Source organism: Microcaecilia unicolor, chromosome 4 (assembly GCF_901765095.1).
Source record: "Microcaecilia unicolor chromosome 4, aMicUni1.1, whole genome shotgun sequence".
Lineage (NCBI taxonomy): Eukaryota > Metazoa > Chordata > Amphibia > Gymnophiona > Siphonopidae > Microcaecilia > Microcaecilia unicolor.
In genome coordinates, this window is record NC_044034.1 from 348,413,069 (window position 1) to 348,430,328 (window position 17,260).

The window sequence follows — 17,260 nt, forward strand, 5'->3', positions numbered from 1 at the left end:
TGAAAATCCACCTCTTTTCCAGGGCAGGGAAAGGGCCTAGCCTTGCAAAGTGTGCACAGGGGCTGTATTTATAACTTCCTGTGCCTACTTCCTGGTTGGGATTTTGTACCTTCAAAACTGGATGGCAACTTAGGTATCCATGGTTCCCTCCAGGGAAGAAATTTAAAATAGAGATTCATTTTGGAAATTGGCTTGCAGGCACAATGAGTCTGGAAATCATTATCTTAAACTGTACTAAAGTAATATGTTTGTTGTGTGGTAGCAAAGCTAGGGTTACCATATTTGGTCCCCCAAAAAAGAGGACACGCCCCGGCCCACCACACCCTCCACTCCCCTCCCTGTCACCCCCCCCCCCCCCCCCTTCCCTTCCCTTACTCTACTGCCCTGGTGGTCTAGTGACCTCTTCGGGACAGGAAAGAGCACCGCTCTTTGCGGCCCGGAGCGCTGCCCTGCATCCTGTTGCTGATCTCGGCGCCTATTCAAAATTGCCGCCGAGAGTTGAAGTCTTGCGAGGTCGCGTCAACTCTCGGCGGCCATTTTGAATCAGCGCCGAGATCAGCAACAGAATGCAGGGTAGTACTCCAGGCAGGAAAGAGGGGGCTCTTTCCTGCCCCGAAGGCGGAAGAGGTCACTAGACCACCAGGGCAGTAGAGTAGTAAGTAAGGGGAGGGGAGTGCCGGGAGGCTAGCATAGGGCGACCCGCCCGCTAGCCTGCCCGTTTGTCCAGAAATCCGGACAAACGGGCAGATTGGCAAAACCCGCTCGGTTGCCCGGACATGTCCTCAAAAAGAGGATATGTCCGGGTAAATCCGGACATATGGTAACCCTAAGCAAAGCTACATTGAGAGTTGGTTACCTGGACAGCTTTTATATATGTGCCTGTGCTCTTTTTTTCTTTTTAGATATATCAGTATATCCAGAGTCGTTTTTATCGATCGCCTGAGGTGCTACTGGGTATGCCTTATGATCTTGCTATTGACATGTGGTCCCTTGGGTGCATTTTAGTTGAAATGCATACTGGAGAACCTCTCTTCAGTGGAGCTAATGAAGTATGTAAAATATTTTCACTTTGTGCTTGTGTATTGATTTCTGATTTCTAATTAGGTTTGTATTTTCATTAACAATACATAACATAATCAAGATTTTCCTTGTCATCAAGCAGATGAAGCCATTACGTATGGGTTGTGTCCATCAACCAGCAGGGGGAGATAGAGAGCATTCAACTTTTCACAGTGCCTCATGGCCAGCCAGCTCCACTGCCTCTTCAGTATTTTCTATCCCCCCAAGCAGGGTGCCTGCAACTTCTTCGAGCTCCATCAAAAATCTGCCTGGGGGTGGCTCCTGGCTTGCCAGTTGTTAGCCGGGGTGTTAGAGGCTATAGCAGCTTCACTTTGAAGGCACATAGGTCAGCCCTTTCCCTGCCTTACCCATGCCCCCGTGGATGTGGACATATTAGCTTGCTTTTCCCTGTCCTTTCCCACTCAATGGATGCAGACACATTGGTTCGCCTTTCCCTGCCTTTCCTACTCATCTGAGCCTCCAGAGTTCTTATTACCTCTGTTTTCCTCACAGCGTTTAAAAAAAAAAAAAAAATGGAACAGAGGTTTTCCTTTTCTTCTATGGGACCGGAGCTGTGATACTCGGTCCGGTGAGGTAAGAGTGTTTTCTAACTCCTCTGGGGTGGGCCCACGATCGGGGCGTTTTTGGGGCGATACCGCCATTTTGAATTTTCTCGCCGTTTTCGGCGATGGCTGCAGAGAATGTAAAGCGCTGTTCCTGGTGTGGCAAGCGTAAATCAGCAGCGGGGCTCTGTAAATCATGCTGTACAGGTGTAAGAGCCGGCCCGAGCATGGTGAGCGATGATTCTTCCCGCTCAGAGCTGGCAGCGGATGCCATTTTGAATTCTCCGCATGGCGCAGCCTCCGTAGAGACGGAGAGCCCTGAGCCCCGGGGGGGGGGGGGGATCTCGAATTGAGGCTATTCAGGGAGCAGCTAGCCCCGGACGGGATCTGGGTGCCCAGGGCGAGTTTTTCTCCCCTGATTTTGTGGTGTTATTCCATAAAACATACATGCTGAAAAGAGCTCTCCCTCAAGGGTCGTCTGAGGCCTCTTCTATTGTGCCCCCCGGTGGATTCTGGACTGGGACTGCCCGCTGAGGCTATTTTCCCTGATAATTGGCATAAAGAAAAGCGTAGAAAGGCTAATTCCCTTTCAGATTGTGGTGCACCTCCTTTTTCCCCCCCATGGTCGGGCTGTGAGGATTCGGAGAGTTCTGGCAGGCCTTCGTGGTCTGAGGAGCCAGAGTCAGGTGCAGAATTACCACAGGATCTGGATGGATCCCTCCGCGGTGAGGATTTTCCACCGTGATGAGCTGCCAGCGCTTATTTCAGATGCCCTACAGGTCCTTTCTATTGAAGAGCCTGACAGTGGCACGGCCTCCTCTGTGAATCCTAGGATGGCTAGTACCAAAAAGCCTGCTCGAGCCTTTCCTTTGCATGACTCCATCCAAGAGCTTATTTCCGCTCAGTGGGCTGACTCCGAGGGACCTTTGAAAGTTTCCAGGGCTATGGGGCAATTATACCCTCTGCGTGAGGAGTATTTGGCTCACTTTGCAATGCCTAAAGTAGATGCCCTAGTCACTGCGGTGACAAAGGGAACTACCCTCCCTGTGGAAGGAGGAGTTGCCCTGAAGGATAGATAAGACCGTAGGCTGGAAGCAGCACTTAAATGGTCCTTTGAAATTGCAGGTCTTACTGTTCGGGCATCTGCATGCAGTTGTTATGCTGCTAGAGCCTGCCTGGCGTGGTTGCAACAGGCAGTGGAACAGCCCGGAGATGGAGCGGAGCCCTTCTCGGATGTGGCTCCGCGGCCGGAATCTGCCTTGTCCTTTTTGGCTGATGCCCTTTATGATATTGTCAGAGCTTTGGCTAAACACATGGCAGTAGCAGTGGCGGCTCGCCGTCTTATTTGGCTACGACATTGGGCAGCGGACGTGGCCTCTAAGCAAAGGTTGGTGAAGTTGCCCTTTCAAGGCCTTCTCCTATTTGGTGAGGAGTTGAAAAAAAAATTTGTTAAAGGCCTGGGAGATCCTAAACCCCAGCGCTTGCCCAAAGATAGGCCGAGGCCTGCCTCCTCTTATAGGCCTCGCTTCCGTGAAGCTAGAAGGTACCGCCCGGGGCGTTCTGCTGGGTTCACTTCTCGTGCCCGGTTTTCAGCAGAGGAACTCCTTTCGCTCGGACAAGCGTTCCGCAGCCACCGGCTCTAGGCCTGGAGTTCAGGGGTGACCCTCTCAATGATGGTGCGCCAGCCCCCTCCTTGCTTCCTGTCATCGGAGGACTTCTTTGCAGAGGAGTGGGCCAATATTTCCTCAGATCAGTGGATTCTGAACCTGATCAGAGATGGCTACAGAATAGAATTCAACGCCCCAGTAAGAGACGTGTTTGTGGAGTCCCGATGCGGTTCTGCCGCCAAATGGGCGGCGGTAGAGGAGACTTTGCAAGGTCTGATTCAGTTAGAGGCCGTGTCCCCGGTACCTCCCACCGAACACGGCTATGGCCGATACTCCATCTACTTTTGTGGTGCCGCGAAAAGGTGGGTCTTTTCGCCCTATTCTGGACTTAAAAGAATTAAACAAGTCCCTGAGAGTGCGGCATTTCCACATGGAAACCTTGTGCTCTGTCATTGCTGCGGTACAGCCAGGAGAGTTTCTCACGTCTCTAGACCTGAAAGAAGCTTACTTGCACATACCAATTTGGCCCCCGCACCAGAAGTTTCTGAGGTTTGCGGTGTTGGGAAAACATTTCCAGTTCCGGGCCTTGCCTTTTGGCTTCGCCACAGCTCCCCGAACCTTTTCAAAGGTAATGGTGGTAGTAGCTGCTTTGCTCAGGCGAGAAGGTATCAGGGTTCACCCGTACCTAGACGACTAGCTCATCAGAGCAGACTCTGTAACAGAGAGCTATCAAGCTAGAGCCAGAGTGGTCTCAGTACTTCAATCTCTAGGCTGGGTCGTCAATATGGCCAAACATCACCTGACCCCCTCGCAATCTCTAGAATATTTGGGGGCCAGGTTCGACACAGACTTGGGCTATGTATACCTACCCGAGCTAAGGCGGTGCAAGCTTCAGAATCAGGTCCCTCTGCTCCTGAGGATGCCCCGCCCGTGAGCTTGGGACATTGTCCAGCTGCTGGGATCGATGACAGCCACATTGGAAGTGGTGCCCTAGGCGATAGCGCACCTGAGACCTCTACAGTATTCCCTACTTCAAAGATGGTCTCCAGTTTCTCAGGATTATCAATGCAGACTTTCTTGGCTCCCTGCAGCCCGACTCAGCATGGAGTGGTGGCTCTCAGATAGCATGCTGCGGCGAGGAATGCCGCTGACACTCCCCGATTGGTGTCTAGTAGTGACAGATGCCAGCCTGAAGGGCTGGGGCGCACTTTGCAAGGGGAAGCATGCCCAGGGTCTATGGACACCCGAGGAGTCGGAGTGTTCCATCAACCGCCTGGAGTTGAAAGCGGTATTTCAGGCGCTTCTGGCCTTTCAAGTGACCCTGGAAGGATTGGCTGTCAGAGTGATGTTGGACAACACGACAGCAGTGGCCTACATAAATCGACAAGGCGGCACTCAGTGCAGAGCACTAGCCGCGCAGGCCGAACAAATTTGCCACTGGGCCGAGCTGCATCTTCAGTTTCTGTCGGCAGCTCACATTGCAGGTCAGAGCAACGTGCAAGCCGATTATCTAAGCAGGCATCAGATCGATCCAGCAGAATAGGAACTAGCAGACGAAGTATTCGTGCAGATATGTGCCAAATGGGGCAAGCCCGTGATGGATCTTATGGCAACAAGTTCAAATGCCAAAGTCCCGTGCTTCTTCAGCAGACGGAGAGATCCTCGCTCGGCAGGGTTGGATGCCTTGACTCAGCCCTGGCCTCCGGGCCTACTATATGTGTTCCCTCCGTGGCCCTTGATAGGGCGCGTGCTCCTGCGGATTCGGCTGCACCCAGAAGAAGTGGTCCTCATCGCCCCGGATTGGCCCAGGAGGCCTTGGTATGCGGACCTCCAACAGATGCTAGTGGAGGCTCCCCTTCCTTTACCTCTGGTACCGAACCTGTTGTCACAGGGCCCGGTAGCCATGGAGGACGCCTGCCGCTTTGGTCTTATGGCATGGCGATTGAGAGGGCGCAATTGAGGGACAAAGGCTATTCAAACACAGTCATTTCCACTCTCCTGCAGGCCCGCAAGCGTTCCACCAGGATTTGGCGCCAGTTTGAGTCTTGGTGTGCTTCAAACCTATCACACCCATGCGGGCTCCTGTCTCGCCGATTCTGGACTTTTGCAGGATGGTGTACAAAAAGGCTTGGCCTATAATTCCCTGTGGGTGCAAGTGGCAGCGTTGGCCTCCGTGGTAAAGTTGAAGGCGTGTCTTTAGCTGCTCATCCAGATGTGGCATGGTTTCTTAGTGGGGTGTTTCGGCTCCGGCCTTCCGTGCGAGCACCCTGTCCAGCTTGGAACCTGGGGCTAGTTTTGAAGGCCCTGCAGGCTTCTCCTTTTGAGCCGCTTCGGCGAGCATCGGAGAAAGATTTGACACTAAAGGCCGTTTTTTCTTGTGGCCATTACTTCGGCGAGACGGGTGTCAGAGCTCCAGGCGCTGTCCTGTAGAGACCCATTTTTGCAATTCTCAGAGTCCGGGGTCACGGTTCGGACCGTGCCTTCCTTCATGCCTAAGGTGGTTTCAGCGTTTCGCCTAAACCAGCCTATTTTCTTGCCCTCCTTTGATAAGGAGGAGTTTCCAGAATCTTTTGGGCAGTTGCACCTGTTGGATGTGCGCAGGACAAAATCCTGTCCTAGTACTCATTGAGGTGGTGGTAAGGGCTCTCGCGCTAACCTGGCGTTATCTGGTTTCTGCCGGGTACACACGGCTCTACAAAAATAAATATATTGACATGTGGTCCCTTGTAGCGCCAGATATGGCAGCATGCTTGGGGTGGGAAGTACGCTGGGCTTCTGTGGTAGCCTGGTGTTACTTCCTTTTTAGCGGACAGTATGCCCATGTTTGGCTTACCTAGCCGCTTTGTAAAAGGAGCCCTAAATATGCTATTCAGTACTTAACTGGCTGTGGGGTGCCACATAAAGATAGGACTGACTTTTATGTGGTCCTATTATGTGGTGATCTTGGCCAATTAAATGCTGTCTATCGGCACAACTGACCGAATCTTGCCCCCAAAATAGCCCTTTTTTTATCAATTCAGCACTAACAGATTATTTTCAGCGGCACTAACTGGTTAAGTGCAGCAAGTCCCTCTACCAGCAGGTGGAGATAGAACTTCAGAGGTTTACTATATGTGGACATATGCAGCCATCTTATCCTCAATATTCTCTTTATCTCAGCAGGTGGATGGACATCTCCTTTGCAGCTCTGGTGTGGTCTTTGCTCCTAACCTGTTCCCTCGGGTTTAGTTGAGCTAGGGGCTTAGCATGGTTTGACCAGCCAGTTGGGGTACACCTGATGGAGCCGGGTCCCTCCCCCCCCCCCCCCCCCCCCCTCTCGTTTCCCACCTCTCTGTTCTTCTTGTGGGCCTGTGCATTTCCTGGGCTTATGGCTCTGGTTCCTCCTGCCTCTTTAAAACAAAACAAAAAAAAAACCTCTTCAGCTTTCTTTTCTTGTGGGCACCTTCAGTTTAAATTGGAAAAAAAAAAAGAATATTTTTGGCTGCCCTATTCTCCCCGATCTCTTTCTGGCTAGTGTCCTCTCAAGAGTGACTGTGCTGGGCTCAGGAACACTCTCCGAATGTGTCGACCTGCAGTACTCCTGGAGGGTATGGTTGGAGCTGCAGATGCTCCTGCAGCTCTGTATTTTCCTCCTGGACAGCCCTCAATGGCCTCACCTTCTTAGGAAGTTCCCGGCCCTGGCCTCTATGGGTCTCTGGAGGGAGCAGGGTGTGCATGCTGGGGGTGTTCTGATAGCACTCTGCCAGTGACTGGGCATGCCTCTGTACTTAGACTGTTTTTAGAGTCTACCACAGGACCTTCCTGGGTTTATAATTCCCTAGGGTCCCCTCGGAGCCTCCCTTTTCTCCTAGGGTCCTTCCGGGGAGCACCCTCTTCTGTGGTGGACTCTTTCACTCCTATAGTACCTTTGGGGGTCCACCACACCCTCTGGGGTGTCTCTGCTATGGTGGTTTAGGGGAGTCTCCTGGTCTTCAATGGGGCTGATGCCAGTTTCTGGCATGCTTGTTCTGTTGGCCTCCCTTTCTCTTGTTTCTCCTGCCCAGGTGTGTCATACCGGCTTGGGCAGCCTTCTACTTCGGCTGCACCTGCCTGCTTTTCGATTTCGCTGGGATATCTGTGGGCACGCAGGGTAGGCGTTGAGCTATGCTCCTGCAGCGAGTTTCATCTTGCTAGCTCAGCCGGGCTGTCTTCATTGGGTGTTCATTTTTGCGTCCTGGCAGCCGGTTGATTCGAGATGGCAGCTGGGATGCATTTTCAGGACACCTCTTTTCCCATGAGGTGGCGCTTCCGTTGGTACTTGGGTGGCCGGTTCTAGGGGCGGAGTGCGGGTCCTGAGCTTCAGGTGGCTCTTACGCTGGAATGCTCAGACCCTTTCTTTTCCAGGGCACTGGTGTCTTCCTTTTGGTAGATGAGGTTGCCTTTCTCTTGCTGATCAGCTCTATCACTTGACTGCGGATTGGAAGCAGACTCCCCTTTGCCGGACTAGTTCGGCAGAGCGTCTAGCCTTGCTTCGCCTCGGAGCGCCGAGCCTTGCTCCACGACTTCACCTCGTGCATCAGACCCTGGATCCTTCTCCAAGCATCGAGTGTTGCTCTGTTTCTGTGCGGCGTCCTTTGTCCTGTCTCCTGGCGTCGAGCCTTGTTGAGCCATGTTGCAGGGTATCGGGCCTTGCTCTGTGTCTGGGCATCGAACCAGGTCAAGCCTTGATCAGTCTCTGGGCATGGAGCCTGGTCAGGCCTTGCTCTGGGCATTAAGCCTGGTCAAGCCTTGCTCCGTCTCTGGACATCGAGCATTTTGTCAAACCTTTCTCCATCTCTGGATTCTGAGCATTGTTGGGCATTGGCAATCTTTGCTCAGTCTCTCTTCGTTGAGCATTTTTGAGCATAGTTCAGCCTTGCACCATCTCTGCACATCGAGCTTTGCTCCATTCTTGGATGTCAAGCCTTGCTCGGTCTCTAGACGTTGATCATTGTGGAGCCTTACTCCATTGCTGGGCGTCGAGCCTTGTCGGGCCTCGATCCTTGTTGAGTCTGGCTCCGTCTCTGGGCGTTGACCCTTGTCGAGCGTTGACCCTTGTCGAGCGTTGAGCCTTGTGCCAATTCCCGACGTTGAGTCTTGCTCTCTTTTGGGACGTAGAGCCTTGCTCCTTACCTGGTGGCCGCAATGGGTGCAAGCCATCGATATTTGCTCCATCGGGGTTAATGGAGTTTGCTCTGTCACAGGATGCTGGCCTCCTTTCTGTCATCGGCCTTTGGTTGGTCGTGGGAGGTCCAGGCTTTCTCTGTCTCTGGGCATTGATCTGGTTTCTTCTGGTGTTCATGCTTTGCAGCTCACTGGGAGGTTGGGCGTGGTCTGGATCTGGAGGATGTGGCTTCCTCCGTGTCTTTAGGTTTTATTTTGTTTTCTCGGGAATGGTGAGTTCACTTCCTCTTGGGAGGGTAGTCCTCGTTGCTATTTCTTGGGGTTGAGTGGCTCTCTTGCTCTCTGTGGATCTTATCCTTTGGAATGCTCTGAGCATTTTGTCTTGCTCTGATTTGGCATGTTGAGCTTTTTTAGTTCTGGCCATTTAGTCTTATGGCGCTTCTGTGGGCCCACCTAATTTGGGAACTGCTTTGGTACATCCCACTCGTCTCTGGATTGATCTGTGGGATGCTATGGATGGTAAAATTATGCCTTACCTGATAATTTTCCTTCCATTAGTCCCAACAGATCAATCCAGAGGCCCACCCTTTGTTGATATTGGCGGAGTCTTTCTTCCCGCTTGTTTCTTCTTTAATTCATTTAGGTTTCTTCATTTGGTTTGTAAAAAAAAAAAAAAATAGACACTCATCGTGCTACAGTTTCCCACTTCAGATGTTTCCCTCCAGCGGGATCGGGGGAGGAGGAGCCTACACAGACTTTATAGAGGCAGGAGAGGACTTACAGTTTAGATTTCCTCTCTCATCTTCCACTGCTTTGGTATCAACAATACTGAGGTTAAGATGGCTGCACATGTCCACATATAGTAAACCTCTGAAGTTCTCTCCAGCTGCTGGTAGAGGGACATAACCCACTCATCTCTGGATTGATCTGCTGGTACTAATGGAAAGAAAATTATCAGGTAAGGCATAATTTTACCTTACTTCTGGTGGCAGAGAGTAGGCTGTAGTTTCCTCAAGACATGTTTGTTGGTGGTTTGACTAATCAATCTGTAAGTGTCAACATGGAGCTTTATTTGGCTCCATTATCCTAAGGGATACAGTAAATTCAACTTCACACCTAGATAGGATTAGCTAACGGGTGTTAGTTTTCACAGTTGTCATTTACTGAGAAAACAAATTCTATAGAGCTGATGAAACTGTAAATGTATGATAGGGAAAAAAAACTGACGGGAGATTGAACAGTTTGTATCTTTAAAAAAAAACCTAAAACTACAAACATTTCATACAAGCTACCAAATTGGATAATTATTGCCTCCACAATTGTATAAATGCCTCTTTCAAGATTCCATTGATACGAAGTATTAATTTGAATGTAATAGATTTACACCTTCACAGAGAACATAGAGATCAGAATTCAGACAAGCAGGTTGGGATACACTCAACACAGTGTCTTTTCCACAATACCTGCAGGGAGTGCACGTGTGTTTTGTCTGTACATGCAGCAGGAGCAGCCATTGTACAATATACACATTGAAAATTTGAATGGCATGATCCTGGCAGCTTCCAGGAAGAGGTGTCAGCCCTTGCACTTGGAAGTAATGCCACTTACATGTATGTAGCAGCCTCATGTTACAAACCTATAAATGAAAGTTCCATCAGTTAAATAGTGAGGCAACTGTATTGGTTTCATTTTGGAGACAGATATAAACAATGGGAGGGTTAAAGAAATAACTCGGTCACTTATGTGTAAAGCCCTTTGTAAAATGTGGAAAGCATGTAAATTTTAGTCCTGTGCAAATCATGCCTCCTTGAAATCTGTGTGTGGTGTGATTCTCCATTTGTGAATATCAGTTTCTGAAATTTCTATTCACATGTGGATATATAGTAGAATGCTGATTATCTGAACGCCGATCATCCAGATTTCCAATTATCCAGACCCATTATCTGCCAATAGCTTCCCACCCAACCCTCGCAGTCTTTGCAGAGAAAAGCCCTGCGCTTTCCTGCCTCTTAGGCAGCAGAAAAAAGCCCTTTCTGCCTTACTGTTATGGGGACGTGGCAGAGGAAACAGCCTTGCTATCGCTGCTGGGAAATGGAAAAAAAAAGTTTAAAAAAAAAGGCACATTTTGTCATTAAAAGAGAAAGTTGATAATGTGGAGAAATTAAGAAAAGGAATGTCAGTAAAAAATTTGGCAGAAGAATATGATGTAGGAACAGCAACAATATCTAACATAAAAAGACAATGATGCAATTATCCGAATTTATGATTATCCGGACCACCGTATGTAGAGGATAGTCCGGATGATCAGTGTTCTACTGTATTGCTAAAATAATGGTCCTAAACATTCTGAAGGTAAAAACAGTTGATATGATATAGCTAAATATTAGGAAAAGTGAAAATTTGATGATCCTGAGCTGATCGCTGTTTTTGGAGTTAGGAAGACATTTTTTTAAATGTGCCTCATAGTTGGCTATAAATATGCTTTGAAGGTTTTTTTTCTCCCCAGAATTCAATATAGGTAGACCACATAGGCATTATAATGTAGGACTTGATGGACCCCCCCAAGTTTTTTTTCTGTCTGACAATCTATGTAGCTGTGTTATTGACCGTTACTTTGATTTCTTTTAAACTAAAAGTAAAAACTGCTTAGAAAACAGACTGCCATGCTTTCTGTAGGTAGGGTCTCTTATTTGCAGTTTAAAAGGATCTTTATAAAAAAATGTATTAGGTTTTATAAAACATAGTGTTGTGACATTCAACATGCAGAACTTGTTTTCATCCTGCAGTATTTATAGCATACCCATTTTCTCTTCACCCTAGCCCCAGTACTAAGTTGTTCACCTACACTCCACAGTGCAATCCATGGTCTTCATGTGCATCCTCCCTGGTACTCCTTCCTCTCCCCTCTGGCACAGGAGGAGAAGCTGAATGGTGCTTCTTTCTTTTGCCTCCAAAATAATTCTTATCCTGGTAAATCAGTTCAGACGAGTGGGTTATGCCCCTAACCAGCAGATGGAGACAGAGAAAACTGATAAATCAGTGACATCATCACTAGCATAAGGAGTGATGCACCCTGGAACTTGCCAGTATTTCTATGCCTCTAGCAGATAGTGTAGCTTGGATTGGTGCAGTAGAATTTGTCAGGGCAAGCCTGAATCCCAAGGGTACAGTCTATGGACTTGTGGCCCTATGGTTGAGTCTAGTGACTAGTGGTTTTTTTTTGTTTGTTTGTTTGTTTGTACCCCGCGCTTTCCCACTCATGGCAGGCTCAATGCGGCTTACATGGGGCAATGGAGGGTTAAGTGACTTGCCCAGAGTCACGAGGAGCTGCCTGTGCCTGGAGTGGGAATCGAACTCAGTTCCTCAGGACCAAAGTCCACCACCCTAACCACGAGGCCACTCCTAGTGTTGGCTCCTCGAGGTCAGTCCAAGGGCCCTCCTCTGTTAGAGCCCAGAGAGGTCTGGGCCCTTTGCTCAGTGTGCCTGGCTGGCAGAAGTCCTGCAGGGCCTCTTCCAGCAGGGATAATTATCTCCCCCTCTTTTCTTGTGCTAAAAATAAAAATGAGGGTTTCTGAGGATTGGGTAATAAATCCTTTTCCCTCGTGGAGCCGGGAGGAGCCTCATTCTTGAGGGGGGCCAGGTCGCTTGGACAGGGTGGCCCCTTTCCCTGTAAGGCAGAAGCATTAGGTAAAGGTCCTTGGCTGTAGTATCCCTCCTCCTTCCCCTGTCTGGTTCTGGGCAGCAACGGGAATATATATATATATTTTTAACTGTGGTGGGGGGGAATCGGTGCAGTTAGGCTAATGGGAGGTTAGCGCTAGTGGAGATGCTGAGGTATCTCCCAACAGGAAGCAAAAGTGTGGATGGAAACCAGATAGCCTGCTAGGGAGTGGCTCTCTGTTAGCAGGCCTTTGCTGCAGCAGTTCATCCAAGGTGTGCTCTTCTTCCACTCTGAATGTATGATGGATTCCTGTGGGGGCAGGATGTTGAGAGAAGTAGTATTGAAAAGGACAGACTCTGGGCTTTGAGGCCACAATCAGTGCTGCCTCCCCACTAGCGGGAACCACAGCCATGTTGGTCAAACTGTGTGTTTTTATATGACACAGCTCAGTGAGGGGCAGGGATGGCTCGACAGGAGAGTGCAGCTCCCTTGCAGTCAGATCCATGAGCGTTGTTTTGCACAGCAGGAGAGACACGAGCTGGGGTGTGACTGAACTTTCCTACTGTTCCCGCAGTCAGAGTACGAGTTTCATAAAAGGTCTCATGGGCTCTTTGATTGGTACCTATTAGGTGGTTCCTGCGATCTGGCCCAGGACCATACTCTTCAAGCTAGGTACTTCGAGAGGCTAGACAAGACCCCACTGGGGGTTAACTTTACCTTCATCTTGAGTGAATGTGCTTTTCCCGGTCTGCATGCCGTCTAGATCAGACAGGACACAGCACAGTGGAGTGCTTGGGCACTAGGTGGGGTAGTGAAGGGAAGCTTATCACCTCTGTGTGTGTGGTAGATCCCTCAAAAACTTTTATTTTTGCTGCCTGGCACTACAGGTATTTTCATGGCATGTGGGGTCCATCTTTCCCTTCCACCTAGGGTTAACAGGTATGATCGAGAGGTTGTGAGTAAATGTACCAGAGCTGGTGCATCTTCAGGTCTCTGCTTGGTTAGTGGTTCAGCGACTGCCATCACACATGTCAGAGTCCCCCTCCCCCCTCACTAGAGGAGGCTTGAAGGGAGGCAATCTGATGAACTGGTGGGCTACCCAAGTCCTTAGAGTTCCAAGAGGTGGTTTCCTGTTAACAGCACCTTTGGGTCCCACCCGCACTGAAGCAATGTTGGAAATCTGATTTCTAGGGGCAGTATTTATTGATTTTAAAATTTTATACACTGCTTACAGTTAGGCGGTTTCCTAAAAACATGCATAGTAAAATAGAAACAGAAAAAAACACAATAGTATGCAATATACAGAGAGGGGTCCAGAGCCAAGGTGAGGGGGCACATTTTACCCCCGCGCCACTGCTGACACCCGCCATTGCTGACACCAACAACTTTGACGCCGCCGCCAACCCGCCATCTCCGTCTGCTACCTTTGCTGGCGGGGGACCCCAACCCCCGCCAGCCGAAGTCTTTCCGGGGGTTGGGGGTCCCCCGCCAGCAATGGTAGCAGACGGCAACGGTGGGTTGGCGGCGGGAGGGTGGAGTAGAGAGGGTTGTCTGCAGGGGGGTCCAGGGCCAAATCTGCGGGGGCCCAGGCCCCCATGGCCCCATAATAGCTACGCCCCTGATATACATTATATAGTTCTTCATTCCCAAATTCCCACAATCTCTCCCAAATAATTCCTGTTGCCATCAGTAGGGGATGGACTCATTGGAAGAGGTCCTGATCTTGGCCATAGAGAGGCTAACATTGAAGGGAATATAATCCCTTCCTGATTCTGAGTGGACAGTGGGTTATCAGTGAAGATTGTTTATTTTTGAGTCATAATTGGGGGGGACCATAATATGCAGGGATTTCTCATGTAAGACTGGTATTTCTATTTAAGTAATCAATCTTTTATTCTTCCACAATCTTTCTATCCCTCTCCCCTCCCCCTGCATATTGGGACCTTCTTGCAGGTAGTGGGTAGAGGTGACAGGTTCAGCCTCCCTCTTTGGACTCTGGCAATGTCTGTTCTCAGAAATGGCTGGTGAGTAATACACAGTGGAGGAAAAGTCTCTTGGGAGCTTCACTGGATGAATTATATACATCCTCTGTCCAGGTTCAGATCCTCAAGATGTTGGCCAGGTTTCTCAAGAGCTCCTGCATAGCATAAAACATGATTCTTTCGAGTCTAGTGAACAGGCATAGGTTTTATAAAATAATAAAAAGGGGAAAGGAGAGTATAACCATCTACAAAAGGTGCTGCAGCTCAGGAGACATCAAGGCTTGCTGGAAGAGTGCTGAGGGATTTCCCTTTCACTTCAGTTACTGCCTCAATTCTGGTCGGGGTTGAATGAAGAAGCAAAAAAAGGAGAAAGTCCAATCCTCACGAATATGCAAAACAAAAGGAAAAAGGAGTGATTTGATCAAAGATGAGGATAACAAGCTTGCAGGTTTAAAGAACTGATAAACAATAGACTTTTAAATCTGTTTGGCCACGTTAAGATCATTACTTATAATCATACCCAAGTCCTGCTCCTCTTTGGTGTGCAAAAGTTCTTCAACCCCTAAACTGAACTGTTCTCTCAGATTTTTGTTATCCTCATCTTTGATCACCTGTCTCCTTTTTCTTGCTGGGATTGAATGAAGGCTAGAAGTCATACATAATGCTATGCAGACAGCTCCCTTCTTTCCTCAGGAAGGTAGTCTTAGTGGAAGTGGGCCTGGGAGTGATCATAGAAACGGAGAAAAATATCTGCTCTCCCTATCACTGTTCTTAGAGATCCTATGTACTTGTCCCAAGCTTTCAATTCAGATACTGTTTCTGTCTCCACCATTTTCACTGGGACACTGTTTCACAAATTTGTCACCCTTTCCGTGAAGAAGTATTTCCTCAGGTTACTTCTGAGTATTATCTTCCACCTTCATCCTATGCCCTCTTGTTCCAGAGCTTCCTTTCAATTGAAAGAGACTCACCTCCTGTGTATTTATGCTGCATAAATATTTAAATGTCATATCTCCCCTCTCCCACCTTTCAATCCTATGCCTCGTTCCAGGGCTTCCTTTCAGTTGAAAGACTCGCCTCTTGTGCATTTCTGCTGCATAAGTATTTATATGTCTATCATATCTCTCCTCTCCCTTCTTTCTTACAAAGTATATATATTGAGATCTTTAAGTCTGTCCCCATATCCTTTATGATGAAGACCACTGACCATTTTAGTAGCCGCCCTCTGAACTGACTCCATTCTGTTTATATCTTTTTGAAACTGCAATCTCCAGAATTGTACACAATATTCTAAACGAGGTCTCACCAGATGCTTATACAGAGGCATCATCACCTCCTTTTTACTACTACTACTACTTATCATTTCTATAGCGCTACTAGACGTACGCAGCGCTGTACACTTGAACATGAAGAGACAGTCCCTGCTCAACAGAGCTTACAATCTAATTAGGACAGACAAACAGGACAAGCAAGAGAAAAGGGAATATTAAGGTGAGGATGGTAAAATAAGGGTTCTGAACAAATGAATAAGGGTTAGGAGTTAAAGCAGCATCAAAAAGAGGTGGGCTTTTAGCTTAGATTTGAAGACGGCCAGAGATGGAGCTTGACGTACCGGCTCAGGAAGTCTATTCCAGGCATACGGTGCAGCAAGATAAAAGGAACGGAGTCTGGAGTTAGCGGTGGAGGAGAAGGGTGCAGATAAGAGAGATTTACCCAGTGAACGGAGTTCCTGGGGAGGAATGTAGGGACAGACGAGAGTGGAGAGGTACTGAGGAGCTGCAGAGTAAATGCACTTATAGGTCAATAAGAGGAGTTTGAACTGTATGTGGAAACGGATAGGAAGCCAGTGAAGTGAGGAGAGGGCTAATATGAGCATAACGACACTGGCGGAATATTAGTCGTGCAGCAGAATTTTGAACAGATTGAAAAGGAGAGAGATAGCTAAGTGGGAGACCTGTGAGAAGCAAGTTGCAATAGTCTAAACGAGAGGTGATAAGAGCATGGATGAGGGTTCTGGTAGTGTGTACAAAAAGGAAAGGGCGAATTTTGCTGATATTATAGAGAAAGAAATGACAGGTTTTAGCAGTCTGTTGAATATGTGCAGAGAAGGAGAGGGAGGAGTCAAAGACCCCAAGGTTACGAGCTGATGAGACAGGAAGAATGAGAGTGTTATCCACAGAAATAGAGAATGGGGGAGGAGGAGAGGCTGGTTTAGTGGGAAAGATAAGAAGCTCAGTCTTGGTCATGTTTAGTTTCAGATGGCGCTGAGACATCCAGGCAGCAATGTCAGATAGGCAGGCTGATACTGGCCTGAGATTTCTGGTGTGGAGAGGTAGATCTGGGAGTCATCAGCGTAAAGATGATACTGAAAACCATGGGATGAGATCAGAGTACCAAGGGAAGAAGTATAGATGGAGAAGAGAAGAGGTCTCAGGACAGATCCCTGAGGTACACCAACTGACAGTGGGATAGAAGTAGAAGAGGAGCCACTAGAGTATACACTAAAGGTACGCTGGGAGAGATAAGAAGAAAACCAGGAAAGAACAGAGCCTTGAAATCCAAGTGAGGACAGCGTATCAAGGAGTAGGCTGTGATCAACAGTGTCAAAAGCAGCAGACAGATCAAGAAGGATGAGGATAGAATAGAGACCTTTGGATCTGGCTAGGAACAGATCATTGGAGACTTTAGCAAGCATTGTTTCAGTTGAATGAAGGGGGCAAAAGCCAGATTGAAGTGGATCAAGAATAGCTTGAGATGAAAGAAAGTCAAGGCAACGGTGGTGAACAGCATGTTCAAGTATCTTGGATAGGAAAAGGAGGAGGGAGATGAGGCGATAGTTGGAAGGACAGGTAGGGCCAGTGAAGGTTTTTTAAGGAGTGGTATGACTACGGCATGTTTGAATACATCAGGAACAGTCGCAGTGGACAGTGAAAGATTGAGGATATGACAGATAAACGGGATGACAGTAGGAGAGATAGTGTTAAGTAGATGGGTGGGAATAGGATCAGAGGAACAGGTAGTTAGTTTCAAGGAGGAAAGAAGATGTGTAGTTTCCTCTTCAGTGATTTCAGAAAAGGAAGAAAGGGAGGCAGGGGTTGAAGGGTTGAGAGAATGGACTAAGGGAAGGAGAGGTAGAGGTGACCTGGTTGAGAATTCAAGTTTAATCTTGTGAACCTTATCATGAAAGAACTCAGCCAGAGTCTGGGGGGAAAGTGAAGGGGGTGTTGGAGGTGAAGGCACTTTGAG

General features: G+C 48.5%; 1 protein-coding gene across 1 annotated transcript in view; it reads left to right on the top strand.

The window, feature by feature from the left end:
* The window catches only part of DYRK1A (dual specificity tyrosine phosphorylation regulated kinase 1A), a 646,342-nt gene that overhangs the window by 526,202 nt on the left and 102,880 nt on the right, over positions 1-17,260 (top strand). Inside the window, 1 exon segment of the mRNA XM_030202220.1 lies at positions 903-1,049. Within this exon segment, the coding sequence (XP_030058080.1) occupies positions 903-1,049 (147 nt within the window).